The sequence below is a fragment of the Oryzias latipes genome, chromosome 15 (assembly GCF_053564925.1).
Source record: "Oryzias latipes strain Hd-rR chromosome 15, Olatipes_Hd-rR_3.1".
NCBI lineage: Eukaryota > Metazoa > Chordata > Actinopteri > Beloniformes > Adrianichthyidae > Oryzias > Oryzias latipes.
The window spans coordinates 28,589,208-28,600,549 of NC_136251.1; the positions used below are offsets into that span (position 1 = coordinate 28,589,208).

At 40.0% G+C, this 11,342-nt stretch overlaps 1 protein-coding gene across 4 annotated transcripts; it reads left to right on the forward strand.

Annotated features, from left to right (window-relative positions):
* The first annotated feature begins 5,679 nt into the window (after positions 1-5,679).
* Positions 5,680-10,780, forward strand: tbxtb (T-box transcription factor Tb). 4 transcript variants are annotated; one of them, XM_004077452.5, is made up of 8 exons: positions 5,680-6,007; positions 6,092-6,356; positions 6,428-6,562; positions 7,237-7,298; positions 7,375-7,436; positions 7,513-7,692; positions 9,647-9,755; positions 10,141-10,780. In XM_004077452.5, the coding sequence occupies exons 1-8, from the start codon at positions 5,802-5,804 to the stop codon at positions 10,409-10,411; spliced, it is 1,290 nt and encodes a 429-aa protein (XP_004077500.1). In that variant the 5' UTR covers positions 5,680-5,801; the 3' UTR covers positions 10,412-10,780. The 4 variants fall into 4 exon arrangements, with proteins under 4 accessions (XP_004077500.1, XP_020565367.1, XP_020565366.1 ...); XM_020709708.3 differs by having other exon boundaries at positions 5,682-6,007; positions 9,650-9,755; XM_020709707.3 differs by having other exon boundaries at positions 5,682-6,007; positions 7,516-7,692.
* The last annotated feature ends 562 nt before the right edge of the window (positions 10,781-11,342 follow it).

Consider the following 11,342-nt stretch of genomic DNA (forward strand, 5'->3'; position numbering starts at 1 on the left):
AAAACTCCAAATTAAAAGGGGAAAACAAAGAAAATTCGACTTTAAAATTTAAATAGAAGCTTCTTAAGGCATCCCCGCTTCCAAAAATTATTGCAAAAAAGTTTATTTCTGCTTTAGCATGATTCCATCTCTGGATTTCCAACAGTTTATCTCAAGATGACCTCTTCTTATAAGAAGCACAAACTATTGCAGCAGTCTTCTGCTTCAGGAAGAAGCAGAAGACTGTTTCACTTTTCTGCTTCAGGAAGAAGCAGAAAAGTGAGCATTTTTCATGGGTGTGAAATCTCATCTCCTCGCAGGCAAACACGGACAGACAGTGGACCTCCCCACCTGCACAACCCTGCGGCGTGGGAGCATTCCCCACATCCGCGAGACATACCCAAAATAAAAGCAATTAGACCTGAAGCCAAATGTGTCCGTGCTTCTGCTTTTGAATAACAAACCAATTCATCCCGCCTGTCCTGTTTTATGGCTATTTTCATGCTTACTATTAGCGGCTTTGATTTACGGGACAGCTGATGCAGTCACTGGCTATTTCTGCCAGCTCCTTGTCATGGTTTTTAACATGTTGAATTTCACAAGTATCCACGATAAGTCTGCAAAATTAGACGGACCAGCGCATCCCACACATATTACTGGGATTGGTTCAGGGATAATGGATGTGCTGCTGATGCCGCTCCTGGTTTTATCCATCGTTCTGATACTGGAAGGTGTGAGTCTTTTCTTATGTGTCAACGCACACTATGCATCTTCTGCAGATGTTAGCGTTTTGTTACACGTTCTGGTGTGTAAACGCCGCTTAAGAGACCTTCTTTGGTCCCAGTTTGCACCCAGCAGACAAAGTGTGTTTCCACCTGAGTGTGTAGTGTTATCGGGCGTGAGCCTAACCGAATTATGGCGACTCTTGAGAAATAACACACCACTAGAACAACACAAGAGTGTTGTCTGCATGACACCTTGGAAACCGCAAGCTCGGAAAAAGGCTTTTTTATTTGAGATCACTTCATTGACATGAAGAGTTTGCTACAACACACTAACTTTTGGTTTTGATTGATGCATTGGATGGATTTGAAACTCAACCAACTAACAAAACACAGCTTCCTTTAAGAGTTTCTCCATCCATTACTTCGCTTAAACTCTCAATAATAGTTCAACTTGGTTTATTATGCAATGAGCTGTAATCCAGTGTGGGTCCTGCTGCCTATCTGGGTCTCCCTGTGCCTTAGAAATACAGGGTTTTGTCAGGAAGAACATCCAGGTGAGCATCAGTGAAAGCTGATTCGCCGTGACAACCCCAGAAGTGCGGAAAGTTGAACTAGATCCCTGCTCTGCTCCATTCTGATGCATCCGCTTCTAGACGACTAAAGCTATGTAGGTCTTCGTTTTCATCGCTCGCAACATTGCTCGCCATTTTTGTTTCACTGGAAATGTTAGGTTGACGTGTGAGGGGCTATAAACCAGAGGAAGAGAATGTACACAGAGAAAATGAGGGGATAGGGGGCGGGGTTGCTCTGCACAAACACAACTCAGAGGTGAATTTCTAATGAACTCCTGAACTGCTCCACAGAAACTACGTCCTGGAAAACGACACAGGTTTTCTGATTTTGGCTGAAAAACGGCACCATCTCCATCATCAATAAAAGACCCCTGGGAACCCTTTGAAAATAGATGAAAAAAGATGTTCACTGTGAGTGTCGTCCAAAATATCAGGTGAAAAATTGACGAAATAAGAAACAACAGTGAGACTAAAAACTGGAGCATGAAGGTCACTGGTGCAAAAACGGATGGGTCCGGAGCAACGTTGATGAAAAACAACAGTGGGATCCTGGAGAAGAGGTTATGTTGAGGTGTGGAGGATGAGCACACACACAGAAAAGCATGTGGACTCATTTTTTCCTCTCACTTGTGTGTCAAAATATCCCTGAACAAACAGAAGATGAACCTGGCTGCAGGAAGAGCTGAGGAAGGCAAACACAAGGAGCAGCGCCAGTCGCCGTTACTCACCACGGCGCGGCACTGAAATGTTCTCCAAGAGAGACCTGTTCCATCATCTCTGTTTTTCCAGATTCAGTCACGTACTCCTCCGTTCATTTTATTTTGTTTCATTCGAGTCTTGAAGTCATTTTTTTAATTTAGGATGGAGGTGGAGCAGCTCGGGTCTCCATCACAGGGTTCTAATGGATGCATCACTATTGTGTGAATGAAAGATAAGAGTTAGAAAATGACAACGTTAAACTTTAGGCCATTTTTTTTAACACCTGCAACCTTCAACAGTGAAAAAGTGCCATTTAGTTCAGTTTGTTCCTGATTTAAACCCTGCTAAAGCCTCAAAGCTCCACTTTGCTGTCCAGAAAAAAAACACTTTATTCATGCTTTTGTTCCCATTAAAACATCCATTTATAAAAAGTATTTTCCATAAAGAACAAATTTCCATTTCTTTTTATTTTGAAAGTACCCCAACAAATTCCTTTCAAAATACATTTTTAGCCAAGAAAGACCAAAATCTGCTGCAGATTAGCTTTCCTTTTTCTTCTTTTCGAACAATATAAACATGACAACATTGGTGTGGAAATGCAGATTAGGCTGTTTTTAGCCAAAATAAAAAGAAAAAACTGTGTAGTTTTCTAGGACATAGTTTCTGCAGAACGCAGTAGCTCATCACAAATTCGCCACTGACTTGTAGGCGAAACTGTTGATGTGGAAGTAATCCTCTGTTTATATCCCATCATCCCTTTGTTTACACTCTTTCCCACCAGCTCACAGCTTCTCACAACCTCAACAGAACATTACCCATGCAACAAAAATGGTGATCAGTATCAGAGCTATCCGGCCGTACAGTTTGGAGCCAGATTCCAGCTCAGACGAGGAAAACAAAGATGTTCATGGCTCTATTTCTCTGCATCAGAATGGAGCAGAGCAGTAAAGCTTTTGCCCGCCCATTTCTGTGTCTACGTCACAAATACGATCTTTTTCAAACAGCATATTTTCAGCCCCTCCTGACTCATCAGAAACATAGTTCTTTTATATATGTCTATATATGTGAGAAAAGTTGTACAAGAACCTGTTATAACACTAAAAAGAGGATTGTTTGCATTGGAGTCGGTCTTTAAATTGTTAGCATTTTTCTTTCAAGCCAAAGAGCCACAATGGATGGATAAAAGAGCCACATGTGGGGGCCTCAGGTCGCAGACCCTGACCTAGTTCATAAAATACTAAATATAAATGAGTGATGTGACTCCATCCTGTCATCCATCAGCCTTTTGTGCTCACTGAGTGTGTTGTTTGTGTAATTAAACTCTCTAGGTTGTTTGAGAAATCAATGGATGAATCAAAAAAAGCCCTAAAACATCATGGCAAACATGTAGATCATAAGAGTAGCCTTAAGAAAATCCCTGAAACTGAAAAAGAAAATACAGTAATCACTGCTTAGATCTTCTCAAATTCAACTGAAATGAAGCAAAAGAGGTTAAAATCTCTGACTGCAAACCATTCTGAACCTCACGATCCTCTTTGCAACTAGACTTTAAGTACTTTTCTTTGTGTTGCTAAATTTGACCACTGTATGTTACGGGGATCAAGCACCCCCCCCCCCTCCCCCAGAGGTTCCTCAGTGAACTGAGCTGGCGTTGATCCATTTTAATTTACCATGTGCTTCAATCTGGAAGCCAGAGAGTAGTCCTCTGGGGTAAATCCCACTGTTACACGAATGGATTATTTAGCAACAGGAAGTGAGCTGGTGTGACGGTCAGCACCATGTGGGGGGTTGAGAATAAGAGACACAGGCACCAAATAAAACACCGGAGCTGTGAAGAATGACGCAGAGTTTTCACGTCGCAGTTTTCACGGTGCACATAAGCTGTAAAATAAAATAAAAGATTTGAGAGATCCACCTCAGAGCAGCCCTGTCCTGTCATTTCAGCAACACAAAGAGACACAGAAAACCTTCTAACTGCTGCAGTTTGGTTTTTTTCTTTGCTTGCTGTGAACTCTGCTCCAGACTGTTGGACGGAGAAACATGGCGCCCAAGAATCAGTTACAAACCATCCGCATACGGAAACACGGACTTATGCAACACATTACACAAAGTCAATATATTTTTTGGCAAGCACCATAGCAACACTGTCACCGGGGTACTGTATAGAAAAATGATGGCTGTGCCCATCCGATGTGAATCACTTTTTGTGTTACAAACACTGCCAACTGTTAGATCATTGCAAAGATTTTAAACTTTGTTTATAGAAATTCAAATTATTTGAGCAGGTTTTAAGTTGTCCTCTTTACTCGACACTTTTCTAAGCTTTACTCAAAACCACAATTTTTGTCTCATGAAGAGCTACGAGATAGAAATTATGAAATTAATATTAAAATGAATCAAAATTCTTTTGCTGTTTTAAAGCTCAATAAAAGTTATTCAGGCATTGATTTGGGAAACAAATAGTATGTTTTAAGAATAAGTGCTAGTTTCACAGTTTTATGAGGATTTATCTTAATCTTAGGACCAACTTGTCCTAAGATTCTTATTTTGTTTACATTTTGTTCCAAAATGAATAATTTCAACTTATTACACTACTTTTGTCAAAGTTATAAAATAAATTACAATTAAGTTCATAAAAAATAAAATAATACAAATCTTTTTGGAACTATCAAAAAAATAGTTATTATTGGATTGTAGAACATTTAAATTGAATTAATTCTACCTAAAATTTAGCTCATTTGCCTTATTTTTCCCATTTTGATTGATTGTATCCTTGTTTCAAAATTTCTATATCTTATAAGATTTCTTTAGTAAAAGTTACTTCCATAGAAAAATCATTTATTACTTTCTAGTGATTTTCCTCCAAAGATTAGTGTTTCTTTTTTTTTACTATTTACTACCTCTCTTGGCAGTGTAATGTGATGCTGTAAACCTTTTTAGACACATTTCTTTAAACATGCACTCTATTTACATATTTTCAAGGATTTTATTGCAGATTTTGATCTTTTATGTTCTTCTTTAGCAAAATTGAATTTTTTTTAGTTATTGTTTTGGCTAAAATAAAGAAAATGTCTTGCAAAAGTGAATTTTCTAAAAAAGGAAAATAATAATGAAAAAGAAAGAAAGAAAGAAAAAAAAGTTATTCTGTGAAAACGTGAAGCTTACATGGCCAAAAAAAGCCAATTTGATAAAAAAAAAAAGAAAAAGAATTCTTGTTTTATTATAAATATTCTAGTCATTATGAAGACATGTTTTCTTAATAATTTTGTCATTGGAAAAGCTTTTTTCTTGCAAGACATACATTTTTTCTTAAAACAATTTTTTACTTTCTTAATATTCACTTTTCGCAGTGTCCAAAAGTTTATAACTTTGTATTTTATGTGATGCATCTAAAATGGTTGAGAACTTTGTTGTAAAATCCATTAAACTCGTTAATAGAGCTGTTAAATGAACAGGATTAGGGTTTCATTGTACGGATCGAGCCTTAAAGAGGAAGAGGAAGCCGTAAGGCTGCCTGCAGAGTCCCTCAGACTGAGTCATGGCCTACAGTAGCTTCTGCAGGTGTGGCTTTGATCTAAGTGTCAATATTTACAGGTAGATGTAATAAAGACGGTTAAACTGCTTCTTTCAATCGATGTCATCCTGTGAGGCTCAGATATGGCCAATCCTCATCTAGGCCGCACACATCAAAGGGAAGGCGAGCCAAGCACGTGACCCGTGCGCCTCCACTCCATATATAATCCTCTGCTCCTCCTCATCACCAGCAGTGATGAGGGCCCTGTTGGAAACCTCAAAGAAGGAGAAAGTGGAAGTTTAGCTGCGCAGGATGGCGACAGGCGCGCGGGAGTGCCCCAGCAAGGCCGTCCAGTACCGGGTGGACCACCTCCTCAGCGCGGTGGAGAGCGAGCTGCAGGCCGGCAGCGAGAAGGGCGACCCCACGGAGCGGGAGCTGAGGGTGTCCCTGGAGGAGAGCACCCTGTGGCAGAAGTTCAAGGAGCTCACAAACGAGATGATCGTCACAAAGAATGGCAGGTGAGCAGCGGCCTGGACCGAAGGCGCGCGCGCGTAAAGCGCCCTGCGCTGCAGTCATCATGTCTGTCTGTTGTTTCTCTGAAGGCGCATGTTCCCGGTTCTGAAAGTGAGCGCGTCCGGACTGGACCCGAACGCCATGTATTCTTTCTTGCTGGACTTTGTGTCGGCAGACAACCACAGGTGGAAGTACGTGAACGGGGAGTGGGTCCCCGGAGGCAAACCGGAGCCCCAGACTCCCAGCTGCGTCTACATCCATCCAGACTCTCCAAACTTCGGCGCGCACTGGATGAAAGCTCCGGTCTCCTTCAGTAAAGTCAAACTCACTAACAAACTCAACGGCGGAGGTCAGGTGAGGGGGCTTCACTGCTCGGCACGTGCGTAAAGTGAGCCGTTCATTAACGGGGGTGTTGTTGCTGCCAGATCATGTTAAACTCTCTGCACAAATACGAGCCGCGCATCCACATCGTGCGCGTCGGAGGCCCGCGCAGGATGATCACCAGCCACTCCTTCCCAGAGACGCAGTTCATCGCAGTAACTGCGTACCAAAACGAGGAGGTTTGAACATTTATTTAAGTTTTAATCATAAAAAATAGAAAATACTGGTCAATTTGACTTTTTCTAACCAACTTGTGTTTTCTCCTGGAACCATCCTGTTCATTTGCGTCTTCTGCAGTGGACATTTGATTTTGGATTGTGTCTTTTGACTCATTTAAAGTTTAAGACCCGATGTGCTTAAATAGGATGCCAGTCTGAATATCTCATGTGTTTGGGTTCCTAGTAAGATTAAATCAAGGTCATAAATTATGGGCTGGTTTTCATGAGGATGTAGAAATGCAGATGAAGAAAGATCTCTCCTGTAATTCTTTGGATTTTTACTGAATTCCATCAATGTTATAATACTAAAATCAAAATACTCCTGTACACTTGAGCTTAATAGGAGTCATTTTTTCTCTTCTTTTTCTATTATTCTTTGTTTACCATTTTTTAAACTATAACTTCTTATCCCCGAGCAACAAATATTTTGTGTACATTGTTTTGGACAGACTTATATGTTCTGTAAATGTGTTAATATTTTAAAAAGCAGGAAAAGAACAACAAAAAAGAAGAGGTTTGCCATCTATTAACACTAATTATTTATCATCACGTTTAAAAAGTGTTTTTATTGTATTATTGAGCACTTTTTTTTCATTCTGCACTTATTTTAATCTTTTCCTGCCATTCTTCCTTAGATAACTGCGCTAAAAATAAAGTATAATCCATTTGCAAAAGCTTTTCTGGATGCAAAAGAGAGGTGAGATGGCATTGGCATGAAAAAAAACCTAAAAGCTCAGGGAGTATGTTGTCAGAATAACCTTTATTGTCTGCAGGAGTGATCATAGAGACACCAGAGAAGACGCTCCTGAGAACCACCAGTCTGGTTACTCTCAGTGTAAGTTGAAGTTGATGCTTCCTCCTGTTCAGATGGAGCCTGCCTGGTTCCATGATGTCTTCTGTGTGTGGGTCAGCAGGCAGCTGGTTTATCCCGGGATCAGGTCCCCTCTGCCCTCCTGCCAGTCCCCACAGCCAGTTTGGAAGTCCCATCTCCCTCTCGCCGTCCCACGGTTGTGAGCGCTACTCCACCCTGAGGAACCAACGCTCCGCACCGTACAGCAGCAGCCCCTACGCCCATCGGACCGGCTCGCCAAGTGAGTGTCTTCCTCGCACGCCAACAGAAAACAGCCACTTCCTCCCCCTTTCTGTTAACAAGAAACTCAAACAAGTGCTGCTGCTGAGTGGGGAATGGTTTGAATTCCTCGGCTTTTGTGTGAGCGGAGACTCAAGGCTGTAAAATGTTGGGCTTCAGAGGAGATTCACCTTTAACTGTCACTCCTGTTAAGTCCACAGAGCTGCAGAAATGGCCCCAAATTAGCTTCAAAATCAAACTACTCAACTAAGTTTCCAGACAGATCAGTTCTGTTTATTTGTTCCTTTCATGAAGAGTAAAACATAAGTCCATGCATCTCTTTACGACTGGAAAGGAACAGTGAGAAAACGGAAAATCTTATTTTATATCTGCCCCTAAATCAGAGTTTATAGAAGAAAAAAGAGACACAAAATAAATGTTCTTAAGTTTCTGTTTTACAAATATTTTCTTAGGTAAAAGTTTCTATGAACAACTATTCTGAACTTTCTGTTGGAAATTACAAACTTCTACTCTAATACCAAAAAAAATGTTTGCTTTATAGATGCACTCTGATGAAAATGTTTTTTTTTGACACGTTCTTGTGGCACTTTTCTCATGATGGAGGACTTGTATTAAGAAAATTAACCTTAAAATTGTATTTCTGAGTATCTCTTTATCCAAACTATTGTGTATCAGGAGCAGACAAAAAAATGCAATATTTGTAATGTAGAAAAAGCGCTGGGCGGCCCACAAGCTCCCTGCTCCGCTCCATTCTGATGGATCCACTTGGAGATGATCAGACGTCTTTGTTTTCCTCGTCTGAGCGGGAATGTGCCTCAAAACTGCACGGCTGGCTGTAGCTCAGATATTTTTGTTGTATCGGTAATGTCTTGTTGGGGGTCTGAGGGGCTGTAGCAGGAGAGTGAACTGCTGCCGCTCTGCAGAAACTATGTCCTAGACAATGACAGGTTTTTGGATTCTGGCTAAAAAAACGGCATCATCGTAATTAAAAAAAACAATGGAAACACTTCTGGAATAGTTTAAAAGATGATCGGAGTGGGACTTTAAATGAGTGCAAACAAATTGAAACTTAAGTCATATCTCCTCCTGTGATTTTCCTCTTCTGAAGTAAAGACAAATAACTTTTTTAAGCTCTTTGGTACCTTTTTTTCACCTATAAATCTTCATATTTAAACAGTCCTGTCTTCATAAATATTGCATTTGTGTTTTTCCTAAATCGAACTCTTGAAAAACTCTTCTCTGCTGTAAACACAACATTAGTTTGGTTTTATATTACCACACACTTTAACACAATAAGGCAATAAAATTGAACCATATAATATTATCAGCAGGATAAATTATACAAGTAAAATTAAAGTAAAACTATGATGAGAAGAAATTCATAGTTAATACTAATTAGAATATCATTTATTGTAAAGATTTGGACATTTCCAGATCCTTCCATTCTTTCCGTATTAATGGAACTAAAGGGATTTTGGTTTGGGAAATTCAAGAAGACTTTCATTGACATGTGGGAGAGAACAGAAACACAGTATGTGATGTTTTTTCATCATGTTTGATTTATTTAAAACGTTTTTTGTCCTTTTTTAAGATAAAACATCAACTTCACAACTGTCCATGTATCTGTGACCGATTTGAAATAGTCTTGGAGGCGTGCAGATGAATCCATCGTGTTATATATAGACATAGATATAGATATATACCTTTATGGAACCACAATTTTTTGCAGTTATTGTTATAGATGTTGTGCATTCCAATGATAGATTGTAATATAGGTAAAGAGCCAGTTAAAAGTTGCAGTTTTTCCTCATTAATGGACTCATACTTTGCAGTAAAATTACTCTTAAACAGTAAATATTGATACATATTGACTCTAGTAAATGTAGACTATTGTTCCCCACCTCTGCCTCAGAGTGTCAGTTGCTTCCATGTGTGACAGTGTGTTTGTGTCGCAGCAGATTACTCTGAAAACGCCTCCTCCTGCCTGCCGATGCTCAGCAGTCATGAAAACTGGTCGAGTCTCCAGATGCCGGCCCACAGCTCCCCCTCCGGAGCCGGCTCCAGGTCTGTGCTGCTCCCCGCTCAGCTTTTCACCGCTGCTTCTACTTCTGAACAAATCAACAACAAGAAAAAAAGCAACGTTAAGGACTTTAAAGTTAAAATATTTATAACATATTTGTGGAGAAACGTCAAAATAAAGGAAATGTTTTTACTGCTTTTTTATTTTTTTAAGTTCAGGTTTGGCAAAATAATCTTTAAATGCTTTTCAAAATAAGAAGTTCCCCCAAAATTTGATGCCACAAACCAGAAAGTCCTTGGAAATGTCTTAAATATTTAATATACTTGTGAAAAATTGAATATTAATGCAGTTTTGTAGGTAATAAATTACATTTACTAGGTTTACACTCTCTAAAAAAAGAAAAACAAATCAGGTTTTCTCTCTTTGCAGTCAGTACACCAGCCTGTGGTCTGTGAGTACCCCGCCTCTGACCTCGGTGCCCCAAAATGGAGGCCTAAACGGCTGCTTTGGCTCCCAGTTTCTCAGAGGGTCCAGCAGCCACTATGCAGGCCTTGTTCACTCTGCCACAGCGCCCCCTGCTGGCTCCCCGCTGTATGACGGCAGCTCAGCATCAGAGCTACATGATGCTGCTCAGTTTGATGGCTCTCCTCACGGCCGCGTGCCGTCAGCCTGGACCTCTGTGGCTCCCCCCTCCCTTTGATGAAAACACATCAAACTGACCATAATAATATTAATAATAAAACCTTGGCTTTGGTTTTTTGACGGATTTGTTAAATTCAGGATCTTCACATTCCAGGTACTTTTGCTTTTGCATCACGTCTTTTATTTAGCAGCAGCAGCATAAACCAGCTTATGATGTTCAATAAAAACATGTGCTTATATTAAGCATAGCCTGAAAATTCAAAGCATAAACATACCGGATGTGTTTATGAAAAAAAACGATGTCATGTAAATAGATAAATTAAGCTTTTTGTACCACAAGGTCGCCGTTTACAAATGTGTTTGTACATCTACCAAACAGGAACATGTAAGTTTGTGTGATGTTATTAAAAAGTCTCACTTGTACAAAGTGGATGTTATTTAAGTGTTTAGTGCGACTCCCTACGTTCTGCAAACGAGTGGTAGTTATCATCATAGCTGCTGAAATTCTGCAAATTGACTTACAGTGAATCTTCAGAATCGATGTAGGTTGGACTTCCAGTAAATGTGGTGAGTGAGGAACCTTTGCATTTTGTTCTCTAGCAATCTGCAGTCCAGCTTCAGGAGTCTAATCCTAAATGATGAGGTAACTCGGATGTAAAAATTTCAAAAACCTACTACAATAAAAATGGTGTTTTTAACACCTTGGCATATGTATATATATAAAGACAATTAAGGTAAAAAGTCTACTCTTGAGTATTTCTTTATTTAAATTGTTGTGAATCAGGGGCAGACAACAAAAATGACATTTAAAAAAGAGCGTAAAAAACATGCGGGTGGGCCATAAGCTCCCTGCTTCGCTCCATTCTGATGCATCCATCTGTAGATGAACAGATCCACGGACGTCTTTGTTTTCCTCGTCTGAGTTGGAATCTGGTTCAAAACCGTACGGCCGGTTAGCTCAGACATTGCTCCCCATTTTTGTTGCACCG